The sequence below is a fragment of the Chelonia mydas genome, chromosome 4, assembly GCF_015237465.2.
Source record: "Chelonia mydas isolate rCheMyd1 chromosome 4, rCheMyd1.pri.v2, whole genome shotgun sequence".
Classification (NCBI taxonomy): Eukaryota; Metazoa; Chordata; order Testudines; family Cheloniidae; genus Chelonia; species Chelonia mydas.
In genome coordinates this window covers 14382631-14403906 of record NC_057852.1, presented here as the reverse complement: position 1 = coordinate 14403906, position 21276 = coordinate 14382631, and the positions used below count along the sequence as shown (strand labels likewise).

Here is a 21276-nt window from a genome sequence, read left to right as displayed (position 1 = left end):
TCCCCTTAAATCTGTGCTCTTATCACTAATGAATTAAATCAAAAATGAATAGCTATGGTTGATATAACTGTATTTCTTGCTCTGCTGCTGTAGAAGCCAGATAGGGACAACTAGTTAACTGCAAACTCTATTCCTGGAGTTTTTCAGTCACTGATGACTTTGTTCATGGTGATGACAAACAAGAAAGTAAAACTCAGATTTGTTTCTTTGTACTGTATCAGAAACATGGAAGGTGGGGAAGAGTAGTTTGTCAAGTGGAAAAAAAAAAGATAAAATTGACAGGGAAAGAGAAGTTGAGTTTCTCAACAGGTGTTTAAAAAAATAAAATACGAAGAGTAAAAATTAAATGGAAAAATTGCACAAAGCCGCCTCTTTGCAAAATGTCTTTTGTCTGCACACACGTAAACGCATGCACTCAGGTGAATTGGAGTAGAAATTTTAGGCCTTTTTCTTAGTGATTTGAAAAAGTGTTAATTCTAGGTTGGCATATGAGATCTGATGCCCTGAACTAATTGAGTTGGCAGTTTTTTGCCCATTGTGCTTCTAACTTCCCACCTTTTTTTTTTTTTTTTTTTTTTCAATTAGCACAAGTAAAAGTAAGAGCTGACACCTTCCCTCCAGGAACCGAAACATTGACTGAATTAATAAAATGGGTAACTTAGTATATGACTTGGATGGGGAATAAAGATTTTCAGTAAATGTGTCTATCTCTTTTGTTTTTATAAGGATTTCCCTGATATTGGGACAGAATGAGAGGGTTGATGAGAAGGGGGAAGGGTTGGAATGGGGCTGGAAGCAGTTTTATGGAGACTCAGTTAAGGCAGAAACATGCAAGTGTTAAAACAATACATTTTTGCCTGAACTGACAATACTGATGATGGTCAGCAGAGGTGATCATTCCAATGCTGGAAGGGTCCCTCCCTTCTGCAGATAATTTATGAGTGAGGCAGTGGTTGGGGGTTGCAGGAAGAGTCTTAGTAAAGAGCAAGAAAAAGAAAATGCACTTGGACGTGAGACCCCATAAATCTTGGAATATTTGCCTTTGGATGACTTTCCCAAGTTCATATTTATAACAGAATCTCTTTAGGGATCATAGAATTGAGAGTGAGTTCTACCTCATGTGGTTGATGTTAATTTACTGTGGATGTAGGGGTGAACTATGGTTTAATTGTTCAGTCATTCCCAGGAATTTAACTCCATAGTTCTTGCTAAATTGCATTTACCTGGAAACCTATGGAGTGAAATACCTGCCCTATTGAAGTCAATAGGCGTTTTGCCATTGACTTCAGTGGGGCCAGAATTTCACCTGTGGTCTTGCTGTAGCATCTTGATGACTGTACGTATCCATGAGCATTTTTCATTCTTAATGCAGATTCTTTCCCTTTCTGGATGACAGGGAGCATTCCTTACCTCTGAAGTCAATGCAGTTACTCGTGTGAGTGTTGTGGGATCTAACCTTCTATTGGTATGATAGCAGTGTTTCTTCTAGGGGCCTCCTGGAACAGGGCTGGTGACTTTTGGAAGACAAACATACTTAAGTTTTGTTTCAAAAGAAATTCTTAAAAGGGAAACCTACTTTTAAAAATAAAAAAATCACGTTATTAAATAAAAAAAAAAGTGTTAGAAGAGGGAAAGCCCTTGAACAAGTAGGGTGAACTCAAGAAACCAGACACTTAGCTGAAGGTAGCAGTCTCATAACTGTTAAAGTAACTTTGCTCTTTGTGATTTTCTCCCCCCTCCATTCCCTTATTTCGTATTGTAACAGAGATGGTTGTTGACAATCAAATCGAGACGGGCCTGTTGAAGCTAGACATGAAGGACAAGGTCACCTACACGCTGCTCAGGAAGCACCGGCACCAGACCAAGAAATCGAACCTACGCTCTCTGGCTGACATCGGGAAGACCGTCTCCAGTGCAAGTAGGATGTTTACCAACCCTGATAATGGTAATGCAGAGGCCAGTTGGCTATAGCCTTCCCTTTGAAAGAAACCCACAAAAAACTAACTCCATTGCCATCTCATGACCATGCTTTTTCTAACACACAAGTAGTGTAGTGTGCCCTACTGATGATGCATCAGTTATGGGCTCTGCTCCTGTGGCATGTTGCTCTGTCCATATCTTCACTGGACTAACTGGGTGAACACGAGAGGGTACAGTGTGAGGCATCTGATAGCAAAATACAATAATCCCTGGGGCTCACAGAGTAATACTTGCAGTGACACTTCCAGGCGATGTTGGGGAGGTGATACAGATCAGTGAGCGTGTTCAGTATGAGAACATACAGGGAGAAAAAAGTGCCCGAGACCCTAAAGGCTAGTTGTGTAATCTTATATAAATATAGACCATGTTTTTATGTATATTAAAGTTTCTTATAGAAGGTGTACATAGACTTTTAAAGCAAGGCCCCTGAATATTAATAATAAGATAGTAAAAGCGAGCTCAGTTTTTAGTACACTATGACCATTGTTCGGTGTGGTGAAAGCTGATTTCCATGAAGCTTTGTTCATCCTAAACAAAATCATCCTATGAAAATGTCTGTATGTATATAAACAGATATAGGAGCATGTGTGTCCCTTAAACATGCATTTGTGTGTGTGTATTTGTAGGCACGTGTGTGTGTGTGTAGTTTATACTTGCACTTTATGCATAAATAGCAACTCCATAGCTAAAAGTGCATTGAGATTTGAACTTTGTAAAGAAGACCTGTTAGAAAATAGTATCCAGAAAAGCAAGAATAACACGTTAAGCCAGTGAGAGGGCTTCGGCATGGTTTGGAATTTTGCAAACTATCTAAGTGTTGTATGAAGAACAGTTACAAGTTACTGTTTTAAAATAGCAGGAAGTCAAAGTGAGGTGATGGTAATAATACTGTACTAATGGCAGTGAAGTCACTCCGCTTTCTGCATTCTGCCTCCACTTGCATGCCAGCATCTCTCTCGTCATATTTTATTATTTAAATAACTATTCCTCTTTCATGCTGTCCTTTATTTTTGAGGCTTATTTGTGTGTATTTGTGAGAGAGAGCGAGAGAGAAATACTTGCTTTCAATAATAAAAAATACTTATTGCATACCAGTGCCTTGAATAAAGCTGCATTCAGACAGAGAAAATTAAGGTGGAGTAGAATCAATCAAGAGAGTGTCTTGGATGTGAACTTTTTCAGAATGTCTGCATGAGAATTTGGTAGAGTGAAAAAGGAGGCTTTGGTTCCAACAGCACTGTACAGAAAATTATACTTGTGCTAAACTTAAATATAAAGGAAAGAATGATAGGATTTGCCATGTTAAATCAGATGGTTGGTTCATCCCAAAGAATGTGGGGCCTGACGAAAAGCTGTTGAAGTCAATGGAAGGACTTGCACTGACTTCCGTGGGCTTTGTTTCAGGCCCATACTGTAAGTAGAAATGTCATGGTATACCTGATGCTTCAGAGAAAGATGTATAAACTGCTGTCATGCGCCTAACCTACTGTGTAATGTACATTTGGTTAAGGGTACTTAATTCTTTTATGATCCCATAGATAACCATTGCGATTTGATTGCCTTTATCTTAATGTACATAACTGTTCAGAGTGTAACCTCTTACTATGAGCTTGGGACCTCTAAGTGCTACTGTAATTCACATAGTAATCAAACAAATATTTTTATTAGTTACAAATAAAAGTAATCCAGCCATAGTATTTAACTCTGGCCTCCAGTGTCAGTGAATTTCACAGGTTTAAGTTTGTGGTGTCAGGAGTGCTAGAAACCCTTGTGGTGATCTGATATTACTGTGTATGACATGGTTAGGATTGGAGACTCTTCAGAACTGGTAGGGGATTCATTGACACTAAAGGGTGAAAAGTACATTGTAGAGAATGTGCATTCTTCTCCCACACTTCGTTTTCTGTTTTTTTTTTTTAAATTTTTACACTCCCCCATATGCATGAATGGTCTCCCTCCTCTTTTGTGCCAGCTCTTCATTCAGTCCTTCACTTTTACAGCTAAGCCCTTCGGTGATGAAACACCAAAATCTCCAACCATTTAACAGAAAACCCAGCCAAACAAAAACCAACCCAAAAACCCTGCAACATTATGAGATTGAATCATCAGCAGATCAGTTGTGTATTATGTATCTTAACAGTATTCTCTGTCTCTCGTAGCTTGTAAGCCCCTGGGGCAGTCATGGTGTCTTCCTCTATGTATTGTAGAGAGCTGAGCTTCTTGTCAGAACTGGTTAAAAAACATCGCTGATATAATTTGGAAATTGTGTGAGTGAGGGATAAGCACATAACCCTCATCTTTGTGTAAATTAATTTTTAGCCTAAAAAAACAACCCTTACTCAAGTTGGGTCACCAATATAATGGCTAGTTTTTTCATTCATTTCTTTTTAGTGTTGGAAGAAGCATTGTGGTCCAGTGGACCCACTGAACTGGACTTGAGACCTAGTCCTGTTCCTGGCACTGTCACTGATCTGCTGGGTGACCTTGGACAAGTCAGTTAATTGTTCAGTGCCTCTGTTTCCCTACCTATACAAGGGGGGTAATAAATAATGAAGTGTTATAAATTTTAAGTTAAATAACTTAAACTTTAAGTAAAGTGCTTTGAGCGCTAAGGATGAAAAGGGTTATATAAAAACTAAGTATAATAATAAGCATTATTATTATTTATTAATGCTTTTATGTAAAAAAAAGTAAAACCAAAAATGCCTTTGGATGCATGTATGTCACTGCTTGGATTTGAGTGGGTGACCCACATTTACATCTTAAGGCAGAATTTTGCCTTTAAACCTATAGAAATGTAATGAGAACAAGACAACAGCTGTTTTTTGTCATGCCTGATAACAATAAAAGTGCCACCAGCCCATAGTGATTTCTGCCAGGTAGATGGTTCCTTTCAACAGTTCCATTTTGTTTGCATTGTTTTGAAGCTTTCATACACTTTAAAATTTTTATTAAAGCTAATGTTAAAATTATATAATACATAAGTTAAGAAAAGTTTCTGTACATCTGGTTATAGTGCTTAAATTATTCAAAAGTACAAAGGTTGGTTTTAAAGTAATACAATATGTATAGTACATAATCAGCAATAACCCAAATAAGATTAATAAATTTAACGATACAATTATTACTACTGTGTATAGGAGGTTAATGAGAATGGTAGTGATAGTTCCTCCATAGAAGAGATTGTGCCTTGCCTACTTCTCAGGTCTCTGTGTAATAGGTTTATAGGCTGATAAGATATTTAAACAGCTGCTCTGTGTCCTGCCAATATTAGAACAGATAACTTCTAACCTCCAGTCCACCCTTAAAACAATTTAAACTAAGTTACCAAACTGAATTTAAAGTTACCATTAATTTGACTGTGCTTATACAATGATGTGTATGTTCATTAAAAAAGTATTGATGAAGTGACATTTAATGAGGTGTAACTAGATTATATAACCTACCACATGTCCGTTAAACCTCAACATTTTATATAACTTATTGGCACTTAATGTGCAATAAAGATTTTTAAATGTGTGTTTGGAACCCATGATTTAACATGTTATCCAATCTTATTAAATTGTTCCTCAAAATAATTTTCTTTACTAAACAATATTTTAACTGTATGATTATGCTCTTTTTAAAAAATGTAGATTTCCTATCTGCCACTGGATTTCCAATAGCTTTCTTTGGAAATGTTACCTTTATAAACTAAAAACAGAAAACATCAGTCCACAAAAGCTCTCCCCTTCAGTAAAACAGATGAGCGATTTGATTGTATATATTTCATTTGATAGTCAACAGGAATTTATCTGAGGTTCCATTAAGAGCTGGCCCTGTTGTCCACTCTGTGTGAAGTAGTAATACTTTACAGCTGACTAAGGTTCCTGACATCTCTCCCCCACTATAAACACTTTAATTTAGGAAGTTATTAAAAAGCTCATTCATGTAAGTTACATTTTAAAATAGTTATCTCTACTCACAACACCTACATACTTTAAAGTAAATACTTAGAACAGAGCAGCGGTTTTTACAGTGTTTGTGTTCTTGAGTGTGAGGGCTACACTAGCAGTTGTGGTGCATCCTAGTGATTTAGGATCTTCCTTCTGTGCTACAGCTCCCCTGCTGTGTTATCTTCACACATCACTATACTGTGGCCCTGATCTTGCAAACACATGTGTCAATCACCATTGTCCTCAATGGGCCATACATAAAATTACTCACACATGTAAGTGTTTTCAGGGTCATGGGCTATTCTTGTTAATCGCTGCTAGCTCTAGAATTGAACTCTGTTCTATATTTAATGGGACACTGTCAGGATGAAAGTTTTATATATATGGGACAGTGTCCCATATATATATTAAAATTGTTAAATGGAAATAATTTTTGAAAATAAAATTTACCTGTTACCCATTTTGCTTTTTGCCCTTTGGTTTGGAAAATAAAACTAGGCTTAGAAGTTTCACTTTCTTTTGTATATCCTTCTCTTTAGCACTAGGTCACTTACTATCCTAAAAGGAGGAAGAACAGTAAAAAAACAAAAACAAAAACAAAAAAAAAACTTGAAGATAAAGCCTCTTTTAGGATTATTGCCAATTTTTGTTGTTTAAAGAGCATTTTGTTAAACAACTGCAATGTAATTCTCCTTTAATTGTCACATGTCTGGAATTACAAATAATTTTGTTTTGAATTATTAAATAGTATGAAGATTAACATCCATAACTCATTTCATCTGGAAAAGGGTTAACTTTTTAAAAAACTTACTTTTTATTCTTTTAGAACAAGGGCATGAGCAAGTTTAGGATTGATACACTTTAACCTGTATGCTATCAAAGGTAGCAAGAAAAACAAGGAATATAGAAATAATTATTAGAAACTAAACAGAGAAACAGACTATTTGTTTATATTAAGATTGAGATAGCAAAATCAAGTTATGTAATAAAACTAAGAGGGACTCAATCCTGCAAACCCCGCGTATTCTAACAAAGGAGTTGGTGACATTACCAGCATTGACACATTTAGGCTTCCGTGAGGTTGATTATTATATATATCTTTGGCGTATTTGGTTTTGTTCGTGTCGCTTATGGGGAAGGAATCTGGGGAGTTCTGTATACATTTCACAGTAGGAAAACTTGAATGAACAGAAGTTAATAATTTCTTAACTCATAAATTAGTTGTTTTTGTACTCTCACTTTATAATGTGCAAGTCCCCATGGGATGACTCTTAAAAAGCAGCTCACTCAATGTGTTCGACTGTTGCCCTGTATTGGCTAGCCCACAGAGGAGCTCTTGCTTCTATTGCTGATGTCTCATGGATAATCTGCAGCTCAGGTGGTAGAGGCCTATATGTTTAGAGCCAAAGAACTTGGGTTCTAGCTCAGCTAGTGACCATGATGTCTTTAAATTGCAGAATACGGGTTTGTTACAATTTGATGTGATGCACAAATAGTTTGGAAAAGACCACGGCGGTGTTTTTAAAATCCATTTTCATATTCGCTTTTATTAAAATTACTTGGAGATATGTGAAAAGTGTGTAAAATTCAGCATGGTAAGAGGGGGAGATTTTCAGAAGCACAAATAGGAGCTAGGTTCCGAACTTCCATAGACTTCCAATGGCAGCTGGTTTGGTGCCTTTTGAAAATCGCACCCAGGATGACCATCTCTTCATTACAGGGGCTGGCACAATCATTCTGTTCCCAATTCATTTGTTTAATTACTTCTCTTAAAAAGACAGTGATTTAAATTGGCCAAAACACTTTTGAAGTTTAAAATCCTTCGATGGCAAAGGTATGCAATAAATGTTTTTATTCACAAACGTGTAATTAGGGTTGAGACTTGGTCTTGCCCAGCCAACATTGTTTACAAGAGGAACTTTCCCCAGAAATCATTTTGCTTTGATTGGATCCACTGATATGAAAGAGGCTGTGCAAATCATAATAATTTCCTAATAATCATCATAATTTGATGGAGGAGAGTAAATATGGGCTATTCATTTCAAGTACTCTGTTGCTTGAGCAAGAGGCAGATGGTAAGCAAAAGTAGACAAGGCAAAGATCTCCTCTTGGATCTTGTTGGCTGGAGCTACCAAAAGTTGCTCTTTCAAAGGCACTGTCCTTCATGTCTCTTCATAAAATCTGCAATAATTTCAACAATAGCTTCAAAAATGTTTAATTGAAATGTTGGTTTCCAGCATGAGGAAGAGGACTGCACTATTGCATCTCATTTTGTAAGTTGACTCTGAGTGTTCATCATGTTAATTCTGAGGTTTCCTTTCTGATCACTGAATATGGCATTATTAAGAAAGACGGAACAATAGTTTTAGGCACTGGATTTCACAACAGTCTTTGGCTATCTGGCAAGGCATTCCAGTCCTGAAATTTTAGAAGCTTTTGAAAATCTACTTAGTGTATTGGGCTGCACACAGGACTAGAAGACCAGAATTCCTGAGTTTTTAATCCCCACTCTGACATTGACTCAGTGTGTGTCACAAATCTTAGTTTGCCAACTTGTAAAATGAGGATAATACTGACCTTGCATTACGCAGGTATATGAGGATTAGTTAGAAAATGCTCATCGGTGTTTTTTGAAGCTGAAAAATGCAATGCACTATAAATTTTAGCCATTGTTAGAGGGCTAGTTTTCCTTCTTGCTAGAATCTTGAACACCGACACCATGCAAGCCGACAGCTTGCCTGATAAATGAGTAAATCAGTCAAAATGAGCAGAAAAAAGGCAATAGAAAATTGAGTGTGTGTGTGTCCTTAATACATAGTCATGTTACAAAGCACGGTGTGTATTGTGTATGTTTTTTAAATACCTAGTGCACATTATATAGAGGGTTGCCAGGAGGAGGATGCTGAGTTGGTTGGTTGTTTTTCTCTGAGCTGACACCAGTAGTTTGCAAGTAGAAGTGTTTAAAATAACCACGTTTATTATAATGCTTCTGATAGGCTAGAATGTGTTCAAGAGTACAACAAAGAATGATGAATATTGACAATGGAACGCTTTTTTTTTCTTTTTAAATGTTTTGCTGTACAGTACAATACAGCTTTATTTTGTACAGTGTCTTTCATACACACTGTGTCCCAAGTCTCTGTAGAGTTGAATAATACAGGAACAGAGTTAAATAACCGCACAGGGAGACAGAGATTTAGGAGGAAAAGAGATGTTTTCAAGTGATATTTGAAAACAGCAGGAGAATTAGTCATTAGCATTATTTAAAGTACCACAAAATGGAGTACATTTACAGAACACTAATTGGTGTGTATCTGGCTATGTGCAGTGGCCAAGATGTTCAAAGCTGTGCTCCTAAAGAGAACTGATTAATTTTTCAAAGATGCTGGCCACTTGCAGCTCCTATAGATTCCACTGGGAGCTGGGGCTGCTCTGTAATTCAGGCTATTTAGGTAAATGAATTTGGATTTAGATGCCTAACTTTAGGCACCCAGGCTTAAACTTTTTGACCAGTATGTATTAACCTACAGACACGGTGACCAAGTGCTGAAGGGTGAAATTGGAATGGGGTTTTTCATGTCCTCCTAAGAGCTATTCCCAGAACAATGTTGCTATGTGGAGAGGTGGGTTTGTGTGTTTAACAATGTGAATGTTCGAACACTGTCTTTCCTAACTTGCTTGTGCAATTGCTTTAGCTTTTTTCTTTGGTTTTTTTACTACTTAACTTTGCTCTCTTCCTCCTCCTCGCTGCTGCTATTGTCTCCTGCTCTGTCTTCTGCTTTCAACACTAAAGCACGCAGCCCACTTGAGAGTTCTGTGCCCTGCCTAGCAACCCGCACGTTGGATGATGAAATCCGGGTGCAGCGCAGCCCCAGCGTGGGATGGCTAAGTAAGTCAATGATTGGGAACATGTGGGGGAGGGCAGAGCCACCGCAGGTGAATGGGTTAATTTGGAGAAACATAGAAAGGGGGAACACTTAGCACTTAAAATTCTTAAATATATGCACTACCATATTAATAGACAGAGAGATTGGAATGCCTCTCTGCATAGACTAGATACAGCGATAGCTGTTCATGTGTCCCTGGGATGCCCCAACAGTGTTTCCTGCTCTTTTCTCGAAGATCCATCCTCTAGTGGTAGTTCCGGTTCCATTCCCATTCAGACTCTTGTCTCTCTCCTAAGTCAGCCACTGAAATTATCAATGAGAGGCAATGAATATGGTGGTTTTTTGATGGAGACACCTTCCTACTAGGGATCAGACCAAGACCATGAACTCATTCACTAGGTCACTGAACAGCCAACACATGGTAACAGCTTCCAGTCTGGAACAAAGTCAGATTGTCAAACTACAGGTGAAAGGCCCCATAATCTCATTACCAATCCCTCAAAGCAGCTATTACTAAAGAATTAGATTTAGTAAGTTACCTATTATTTATGTATTTAAATATCTGATATTAAGAAAGTTTTTAATAAGGTTTGCCAGTTGTACAATGTATTACAAATGCAAAGTTTAATTTCAGTTCCTTACAAATGAAATATGCATCTATGTAGGTTTCCATATATCACAGAGCTGGCAAAACTCCACAAGTGTATTGTTCAGTGATGAGTTGAGCTTTGTTCAGGGCCTGTTTCTACCACTGCTGCTCATGTTGTCTTGCTGATTTCAGTGGAACTGCTTTCAGAGCAAGGTACCATCAATACAATGATGATAGAATTGGGTCCTTTACAAAACCATAGTTGTTTTTAGTAATCTTCAAATGTTTAAATTGTGAACATTAAGTTGTCAGAACAATAAAAGGTAATTATACATCCTATTAGTAGAATGAAATGTCAAGTTGAAGAGGTTTTGATTGGTTTGTTTTTTTGTGCCAGCACCTGATTGTATAAATCCAAGGGGTAACATTACTGATATCACGGAAATGGTTAGTTGATTTGGCCCATATTCAGGAAATTATTCCTATTTAGCAGAGCACTTAAGCATATGCGGCACATACTTTAGAGATAAGCATGTTCTTCAGGGCTCTGCTGAATTAGGACTTTAATGCAGAAATTCTTTTCTCCCAATCTAATTGCATAGAAGAATGAGCTTCTGAGGATTGACATAGCATGGTTTCTTGTTCCTCTGCTCCCAGACTCTTCTTTATTTGCATCTGAGTAGTGTATTAGCTGGGCTCTTGAAGGTTAAATTTTTTTCCCACCACTCTATTTTCTGTTCTTTTTCTCTTCTTCTGAGACAGCGTTGCTAGAGTTTCTAGCACATTGCCTCTATATTGTATTTATTTCAGTAGCAGGACACCACTGGGGGGTGAATAACATTGTGTTAATTCACGTCATTTAAAGAAATTTCTAGGGCCCCATTTCTTTTTGGTTGGCACAAAGCCATGGAACTTTTGTGCAGTATTGGCAATTTCCCAGGAAAAACTAGTTTAGGACAGGGTGCTGGTAAAAACTGGCTTACATCTGGATTAAACTGGGAAACGGGAGGGAGAGAAGGGGAAGCATCCCTGTTCAACATGCATGGAATGAATCTTTTCAAACTTTGGATACATCCATTCAAACCTGAGGAATAGGCTTGGTCTATCCACTACGTCAGTCGGTCTGCTACAGAATCTTGCGTGGCCAAGTGGACCTGGACCGGCAGTCTGCAACTCCGCATGCTTCTGATTGCTTAGTGCTTCAAGCCTACCCCTCTGCATTACTGTCATGTTCATATAACCAGATGTTTTTGACTTTTATATAATATTGAAAACGGAAATGAGTCATGACATGTATACCTTCTTGGAGGAAAATACTGAACCAAATATATGCAGACATTCTGATGTTCGGTATAATAATTACATATATTAGCAGTACACCCACTGCAGTTGTACTTTAATTTAGGGTTGTACAAATAAAATCGATGAATCTACTGCCTTATGTAACCACAATTTGAATATGTAACTAAAACTAAATGTAATGGGGTGTGCGTAATGAAACAGTTTTTAAAAAATGCCTTCAACTGGGACTAACTAGTTTTTCATGGGGTGGTAAAAACCATTTTGCCTGGTAAAAACTGCCTCCGGCCATCCCTGCTTTTGTGGCAACGTTGTTTAGCAAGGATGCCACATGCTACTAACAGAGTCTACTCAAGTTTGTATTTCTCCAGCTGTTGATGTCTACATGCTAGGTGGGATCGCTTTTTAGTTGCACACTTTTTTAACACAAGGCCATTTAAGTGCTGCTGGTTTTTTGCTTGCTTGTCTTATAAATCATATTTCTTCTTCTTCTTCCCTCTCCACGGTTCGCCACTCGTCCTTTCCTCTCTTCAGTATGCATTTTTCTTTCTTGTAGCAAGTGACGCCATTCATATCTTACAGTTTTGTTTTTCCCACAAGGAAACGCTCTTTTTTTTCTGTGAGCCTATGGAAAAATTCCTAGATGTAACTCCTGCCAGTATTGGAAAAGGAGCCTGTAGGAAATGGGATCTTAGCTCAAGGATAAATAAAGTTTGGCTTAAAGATCTTTAGTGACTTGAGGTCAGGGTCACCTCAGTTGGAGTTGGGAGGTGCAGACTAGAAACTGCAGCTCCCTGAACCAGCAAGTGTTGCTGTATTTCTTGAGTGTGGATGGGTGGGAGATTGGAGTCCCGACTGCTGCCTCCTCTTAGGGGTTCCTCTGGGAAAAGGCAGCTTCATCTTCTGCTGGGGATTTTACAGGAGCCGGGCCAGGGGAAGATGTGGAGGAGGGGAGACGCTGACTCGGCACATTGCCCTGGTTACCATGGTCGTGTCACCATGACCCTGCTCACTTTTTGGGTCAGCCTGGCCCTTTGCTGGTTTCCTGGGTGGAAGGGAGGTTTTGGTAGCATTGTGACGTCCCATAACCTCTCCCTGGCAGTCTCTAATGCAGTGACCCTGCCATGGTGGGGATATTGTTACATTCAGACAAGAAGCAGTTGCATTGGGACTGATTGCGTTAAATGGCGGGTTGTCTTGCTTGTCTTTGCGACAGTCCATGCAGCAGTACTGCTCTTTGACAGAGAAACTTGGTCAGATCCATACATGCTGCATCTGTTATGCTGTTCTGGGAGTCCTGAAGCACCCATGCCACATTGCTCAGCCATCGTCTTGTACTGAGAAGCTTTTGGGTAACTTCTAAAAGCAGGGCAGTGCATGCTGGGATGCAGTTCATAGGGTCAGGTCAACTGGTACAGATACAATGCTTGCAGCTTCCCATCCATGCTCTGAAGAGGCCAATGCAGCAAGTGCTCATTTGTGCCTGGCCTGAACTGAAGACCTTGTCCCAGAGTTTGACACCAATGCTTATAAAATGTCTTGGAAGAATGTGGTGTGTGGACGTGAAACTTGCAAAGTGTTGCAAGCTCAAGGTGTTGGAACCTATACTCTACCTCGGCCAGGTGGCCAAAAGGAGCTGAAGATATGCGTCATCTGTACCTGACAGCTATATTCAGTCAGGATTGTGAGAAGCTCACTTCTTCCCATCGGCTACAGGCACTTCCTTAGGCTCTGATACGCAGATCTAAGGGTGAACAGAACAGTGAGTGAAGCCTTTGTAGCTTGTTGTGCCAAGTGAAGATAGAAAAAATAGGCCTGAATTTAACAGGTGGTGTGTTTCATCGTTAAAGACCCAGGATAATTAGGAGTGATAGCTGCTTATACCAGATCTGAATGTTGCCCTTTACCTCCTGCACTCAAGTCTTCTTATCTATGAGGAAAGTCAAGGAATTGTGACTCTCTCGAAAAAAGAGAAACACGAGGAGTAAACCTGAAGACGACACTTGCTCTCCATACAGGGTTCCTTTAAAAGAAGATTCAAGATCCAAGAACCTATTTGTGGCTATCTGTTCAAACTATTTACATGCTCCTTTAGGGTCAGTTCTCAGTGAGAGTCTGAATTCAGGAGTTTGGTTTCTTGTGCGCTTAGTATTTCCAACACCTGTTACTCCTAAATTTCCAAAAGTAGCTGGTGATTTAGCCACACGGCTGTTACTGAAAGTAAAGAGAAAGGACTTGTGTAGCTTACTCCCCTGCAGTGTTTTGAAAATGTAGGGAATTAGGGTTAAATCTTTCCCCTGATATCCAGTGGGTTGGGATGGGAATGAGTGTGAAGGTGTTGGGAGCTTTGCATCCTATAAAATCAGCAACTGTGCATGCAAAGTGCACTAGCTGCTGTGTTATAAAATGCAGAGTGATGTGCTAGCAGGATCAGGCATTAAGTCTCCATCAGAAAGGATTCATAAACATGAAGATGCAGGTAAATGTACAGCCAAAAACATTAAGAACAAGTGTTCACACTTGAGATTTAGAGTAAATGGTTATTTTATTGGTCCTTTGTTTTCCAGCTGTGACTGTTGGCTGTTTTTAACGCTGAGGTTAGCCAACTGAAGATTGGATTACCTGCAGTTTATTTTGTTGGAAGACGAAAGCCTTTCTGCCTGAAACAAAAATGCCAAGGTTAAACCTATTTATTTTTCACAGCGGTTAGTAGAACGTCTGGACTTAGTTTGTGGCTAAAGTAAGTCATCATCGCATCACAAGTAGCGATGCCATAGTTACAGCTGAGATGGCTACAGCTCTGCCTCTCAGAAACAGAAGGCGGTACAGAATATGGCTTTTTCTTTAGGGTCACTTCCTTCCCCACTGAATTCAGTGGGACTTTTGCCCCTGACTGAAGTAAGGCCAGGATCACAGAACTCTTTTTGAAAAGTTTCATTTGGAGGAAACCTAGTGCTGTTACTGTGACGTTGCTGTTGTCTCCCCACTTTTGATCTGAAGGCCCCTCACTAGCAATATGAGTGGTAGCTGGAAGGGCAGGTTTTTTTGGAGAGCCTCTCTGCTCTGGAGTTCATTTACTCCGTTTGGATTAACAGTTCTTTCTACCAATGTACTTCAATCGTAAATCAAGACTGGATGTTTTCCTGAAAAATCTGTTCAGGTTCAAACAGGAATTAATTAAGGGAAATTCTATGGCCTGTGTTATACAGAAGGTCAGACTGGGTGATCAGAGTGGTGCCTTCTGGCCATATAATCTATGAATCTGTTAACCTAAAATACAGCATTCTGGGCATGTTAGTTCAGTCTTGGGCATCTCATAAGAAAGATCCCACCAGATTTTGTGATGTGGACAGATATCTACTGCTGAGTAGCTGGAAATTGCCCGACTCAGTCCATGTGTGGCCCATTCGAGGTTTGGACCTAGAAATCCAGATGTTAGTTCATCAACAGGACCATCTTTTTGGCCAGTGCAGTCAACAGAAAATGGAATTACACCTTCAGCAAATAGCCTTCCCCATAACAGCACAGCAGAAATCGGCACCAAAACTTTTCTAAGTACTCTCAAATGCATTAAAACAGCTTGGAACATTTGTTTTAAATAAAGCAATTGGCAAGTTTTTAGGTTTTTTTTCCACCCCAAAGTTTTTTTCTTTGTTTTTTAAATTTGAAGCCATTCTTGCAATGGCCTGTCTCAGTGACCATATGAAATAGTTGCAGCCACTGCCAAGATTTGGAGATCATATGACAAGAAGAAAAGCTTCTTGGACAATGAAAAATCAATCCCAACATCTCCCCATATGCTGCTGCAGCCAACAAGCAGCCCAGGCTACCCAGCCCAATAGCAATGGGTAGGTGGTGAATGTGGGATACAGCTATTCTGTGCCCTACCCATGAGCATTCACATCTTTGACGGTACGTGAACTTCTTCAAAGCTGTTTAGCTCAGCTGTAGTCAATATTGTCTGTTTTATCTCTCATTTAATAATAGGAAAGGCCACTCGATAGAAACCTTTTGCTTCAATTCACCCAGCTGTGTGATACCAATTATTGGTTTGAACAAGTTCTATATTTACAAAAAATGCCTCCCTGTGTCTTTGATTTCAGATGATCAAAACTCCCCTCCATGCTTCTCCACACAGTTACAATTTTTCTTTTTAACCCATATGTACATTATGTACTTGTGTAAAAAATAATTCCCAGAATTGGCAGCCTGTCTGTAACTTTTTAAAACTAATGAATCAACTAAATGCAAGAAGAAATATCACTGGTTTTTAATAATGCACTATAGGATTCAAAGAATCCAGCCTTATTTTGCTTCTCCATTTCTTCTATGCTCTGTGGCAAATATTTCTTTACATTCTTTTCAAAATGAGGAAGGTTGTTTTCAGAAACCCAAAGCAAAGGTGTATATTGTAGAATAGCCTTAAATATGCCGTCAGGCAAATTTGATGGATTTTTCCCCTCGTGAATTTGTTTATCATGTATCATACATACACAAAGCACAAATCAGATACTTTACTGAAACTTTAGGGGCACCACTAAGGTTGGCATACTGAAAGTTAAATCAGGGAACATTTGAGGCTGCACATAACTGGTCTCAGGCATGTAATTTCCCCCTTACGGGTAGGTACTCTGGGAAAATTTTGTATGGGGTTGGCTTGGATGATGGGAGGAAGTTTGCGGGTCTCCTTTCATAGCATCTATCCAAGCTCAGCTGCTTACTGCTGGTTTTTTTAGCCATTCTTGTTCAAAGTAATAATGAACTATGTGAATATTGTAATTAAAACTGGATCAGGAAAAGAATATCTTGAGTCTGTCCATTTACTTTCCTCCCAGTGAGTCCAAACCCTTTTGATTACTTGAAAGTTGTCTCAATATGTATAGATAGCCTCATCTTAAAAGCGGAGGGGTGTGCGTGTGTATATATATGTGTATATATATGTGCATGCTGTATACACAAGTAAGGTTAACAATGGAGATAAAAAGGAAAGTAAATTGGAACTTCCCTAAGCACTGGTGACCCTCTTATAGAACCTCTAGGAAATCCCTACTGAAAGTCATTTAAATTTATGAAATTTGAGAAGATCAGAATAGCAGTCTGCTGGTCCCCATCCTGGATAAATAAGTTAGGTAGACATGTTCTAGGACCCTGGATTTTGTTTTTTAACTTGCACCACTTCAGTGTCACAGAAGATGTATAGAATCATAGAATATCAGGGCTGGAAGGGACCTCAGGAGGTCATCTAGTCCAACCCCCTGCTCAAAGCAGGACCAATCCCCAATTTTTGCCCCAGATCCCTAAATGGCCCCCTCAAGGATTGAACTCACAACCCGGGGTTTAGCAGGCCAATGCTCAAACCACTGAGTTATCCCTCCCCCTTACTTATTGGAAGATGATACAAATTGGTGCCATAATATCACTTGTGCCCCAGACGTTTTTAATTGAATTCCTTATCAGAAAAGGGGGCTTGAGAGCAGTGTTGTTGCCTTAACAAAGGGTGTCAGTTGCTTACCAATCTTGGCACCGAAGTTACTTCTCCAGCCGTGTGAAGGTGGCTGAATATCGTAACATTAGGAATAGATTTTCAAAAGAGCTCAGTTCCTGATTGTGCACCTGAATGGAGTAACCAGGTTTTCACAGAGTGCTCAGCTCCCAGCAGCTTCCAGTGAGAACAGTGGGAGCTGCTTGGTACTGATCTCTTTTGGAAGCCTGGCCTTTGGATTTTAGTTTGAACAAACCTCCATAAATTAAGAGGCTTATTTTGAGACATATCCCAACCTAGAGTCTGAAAACTTGGTTGGGAAATCTCACAGCAGCACTCTGAGATTTTTCTGTATCTCCTCTTCTGGTCCTGACTAGAAAAATCTATGATAACAGGCAGCCTCTCTTGCTGTATGTCAGAACTTCTGGTTCCAGCAGAAGTTGCAGAGAAAGTATCCTAACATTTCAGAACCATAAAAAGAGCGTACTCAGAAACTGACATGCCTTTCAGATTGAGGGTATTATATTTGTCATCAATGTCTCTCTTTGGCTGCTGTTTGATTTTTTTCTTCTTCTCCTCTCTTGTGGTTATGACTGTTCCTGTGTGTGGGTGTTTTTTTTTTTTTTTTAAATAAAATATTAAAGGGTTCTAATAAAATTTTAGAAATGGGTGAAGGTTTGGTGGCTGCTTATTTTTCCAAGTTATTTCCTCCTCTCTGCTGCAGTGTCTGAAAACATAAGGTTCAACTGGAATAATTGTCCATAAGCTTGCGCACAATTACTCTCTGGCTTTGCTGCCTTGAGGTCTGCTAGGTTACTTCACTGACATTTTAAGGCTGAGCAGTGTGTATCTTGTCAATCACCTCTTTGAAAGAGAGGTTAAGTCCACCTATTTAAACTATTGGCCTCTGTCTTCTGGGTAACTTCAGTCTGCTATCCTATTGATTACAGTGGTTTACACCAAGTTGATGTGCAGATAGCTTTCTCTTTTGTTCAGCAATCTCAGAATTAGCCTATGGTTGACAGGGAGGATGCCTAACAAGGTAATTGGAAGAAAAGGAATTTCTTCTAAACAGCATCCGCTGATACTATAGGCAGGCTCCCAGTAAGCATTGTTGATTAAACCAGCTGTTCGGTCGGCTTACTTAGAAAGCTTCCTATTCTATTAACTGGGGGGACGACTGTAGGAGGTGTTACCTGTCAAACATGTCCAGGAGCAGCGCTCAAACTCTGTTTTTTTGGAAGTGCCTTAACCTTTATTTTATTTGTTTCATACTTAACGTGGTAATGTTGTGGACCAGATCCTATGAAACTTTAGTTTCCTTCTACCCCTTTTGCCACTTTGAACTCCATAGGGCACCCTGTATCAGGCTCTACAATTTTTCCAATTTGGCCCACTACCCTGCCCTCCTTATGTAGCCCTTTGGAAGGTTGTGCTATAGCCAGGCCCTCTGTGCCCTTTTTGCTGGCTTGTAACAGATGCCTTAACTGGTATTGACCTTGTCCTTACAGGCAGTCCAGCCATGACCCATAGAAACCTGACTTCCACCAGTCTGAACGACATCTCTGACAAACCTGACAAGGAGCAGGTAAGCGTCAAATTCTGACTTCATTTGAAGTTGTGCCGGGTGAGTGGGTGAGTTTGGAGGGAGAATTTGAACCATAAAACTGGAGTGCAAGAGATGGGCAAGAAACAGGTAAGTAGATGGGTCAGGTGTTCTGCACAGCCCACTTACAAAACGCCTCAATTGTAAGTATCAGCCATTTATAAAGCAGCAGCTGTGGTAGTGTCAGGGATGAAGCAACCACTGTTTGTGGTGGTTTGTGGTGTGACTAAGAGATCTGGCAGCCATATTGCTGATTGACTGGTTAAGCAAAGTATGTTGTCCTTTTCCTTGAGAAGTGAATGGATAACATCTAGCTTCTGATTACCTCCAGCTTTCCTCTTCATGTTGAAAGAGAGATGCATACTTTCAGCCTAGGTTCCACAACACACTTCACAGTAGATGGTATGACTTGGAGCTTATTGTACCCCAGGGTGTGCACTCTCATCTATTGGGTGATGAAGTCCTTATCAGTGATCACTTCAAAAATGCACATTTGACCAAAAAGGTCTTAAAAGAAAACCAAGATGATATATAAAAATAAAATAAAAGTTGGATTGGATAGACCTGTGATGTCAATGAACATAAAATCTTTGTTACTAGCCTCTAATAATTTGCCTGTTTGAGGTTCTCTGAATGGGACAGTGTTTTTGGTGCCTTTGTACATGCTGAGGGAATCATACTCATTTCCTTGGTGTGTTTTCTCATCTTTTCAGAGCGTTTCGGATATTAAAGAGTAAGTTTATTTGAACACTTTGAAAGCTAGTGTCTGAATAAATGCTCTGTGCAAATTTCAATCATCCCTCTGTTACAGATTCTCAAGGTGTGACTGTTTCTCTGGTGACATCTTTTCTTTCTTTTTTTCTACATTGTTTGGTCCTTTTTATTTCTTGATGCAAAGGAGAATTACACAGTTAATGTATTTCCCTGAGAATTTTATGATCAGCCAGGTGAGAATGACTCAAGTCCTTCACAGTGATAGTTGCTGGCAATGTTGGTGCTGCTTATTTGGGTTTTTGTGTTAAAGGGGCACATGAACACAGTCACTATAAGAAAAAGAGTTCAAAATAACTTCAGGTTCTACAACTGCCTTTCAGTGCCCCCAGCCAATTTTTGTGTTTTATGCTATCGCATATTTCTCTGATTTAAAACAAATTCTCTCCCTGTTTGCTGGGTGGAAGATCCACACAAAAGGGGGAAAGAACTGACTGGAGAAACTATGCAAAAACTGCAGTCAGTAAACAAAGTAGAAAGAATAGAGAGAGACGTTTTGCCCTCTAATCTTAGTTTTAATAATCTGTTAAAAATTACTTCCAAGAAAGTTATTTTTTTTTCTCCCCCCAAAATATCCAGTTTTGTCAAAGCCAAATCGTTTTGTGGAGATAGTTTGGTTTTGAGAGAGCGAGACACCCTCGCTGTAGATGGGTTGGGGTTCTGCCTTGGAATCTTTTAGACCCAGGGTCAAGTCCTTGTTTTGCCTGAATCAGAGGAACTGGGGATGAAGAGCTCTGCTGTAATTCAGGCAGAGCAAAAACTTGAAACTGAGTCTCTCACATCTCAGGCCAGCTCCCTGACCAACAGGCGGTGGAACAAAAACACAACGGTGTGTTTTCAGAAAAATGCTTTCATTCCCACGTGGAACAAAAACCAATTGCAAAACCTCAGAAGTTACCACAGGATGGAATTGCCATCCTCTGTGCTCTGGTTGGTAATGTCTTTCAAAGTGTGTGTGTGTGTGTGTGTGTGTGTGTGTGTGTGTATTTTTACACATACACTCTCTCTGATTGTAAGGAAACCTTGATGAATATTTTTATTCATAGAAAGGAACATGAGGCAAAATTCTGTATTTAACAGGAAAAGCAGCAATGTAATATAGTATAAAATGTTTTGTAATAAGGATCCCATGTACTCAGTAGCAAGCTGGACCTAAGTACTGCAACAATTTCCTCAGTTTTCTGCAGCAAAAACATGCTGAATTGTATGTCACTGAAATTTCAGTGGAAGCATTAAGCAAATCCAGAAAATTAGGTTTTTTAAAAATTGCATTTAATATAAAAATGAATAACACAATCAGTTATATTAATACTGTGTTTATTCCCAAAGTGAGATTTGAAATGTGCAGTAGAATTCCGTATGGACAATGACTGTCTGTTTATAGTGAAACACTGCTGGGTTTCAACTAACTTGGTCTAAAATGTCTGTTAGTTATTTAGCAGACATCCTGCTAATGAGCTTTTCACAAGAAAACTCTTGCCACATAAGGTTGTCAAAGTTAGCCCAAGAAATCACCTGGAACCTGAACTTTAGTTACTGATTGGCTCATATGCCTACTTTGATAAAATCGGTGAAATTGTGATGTTGTTTTGTAACTTTCTTGAGCTAAGCACTTACCAAGCAGCCCAGGAAGCTAGGAAATAAATCGTGATTTAATGACAACAGGACATGTAAAAAGAGCTGACTTTCTTGCTGTGACAGCTGAGTAACTGGCTCTCATTTTTTTG

The 21276-nt window shown here is 39.2% G+C and overlaps 1 protein-coding gene across 13 annotated transcripts in view; it reads left to right on the top strand.

The window, feature by feature from the left end:
• SLC4A4 (solute carrier family 4 member 4) overlaps nt 1-21276 on the top strand; it is a 257343-nt gene that overhangs the window by 124720 nt on the left and 111347 nt on the right. For 6 of the 13 annotated variants that reach the window (XM_043545163.1, XM_037896688.2, XM_037896689.2 and 3 more), the window contains 3 exons: nt 1766-1945; nt 9709-9804; nt 18684-18760. In XM_043545163.1, coding sequence (XP_043401098.1) covers nt 1766-1945; nt 9709-9804; nt 18684-18760 — 353 coding nt within the window. The remainder of the gene's footprint in view (nt 1-1765; nt 1946-9708; nt 9805-18683; nt 18761-21276) is intronic. The other 7 variants (XM_037896687.2, XM_043545168.1, XM_037896691.2 and 4 more) reach the window with 3 other exon arrangements.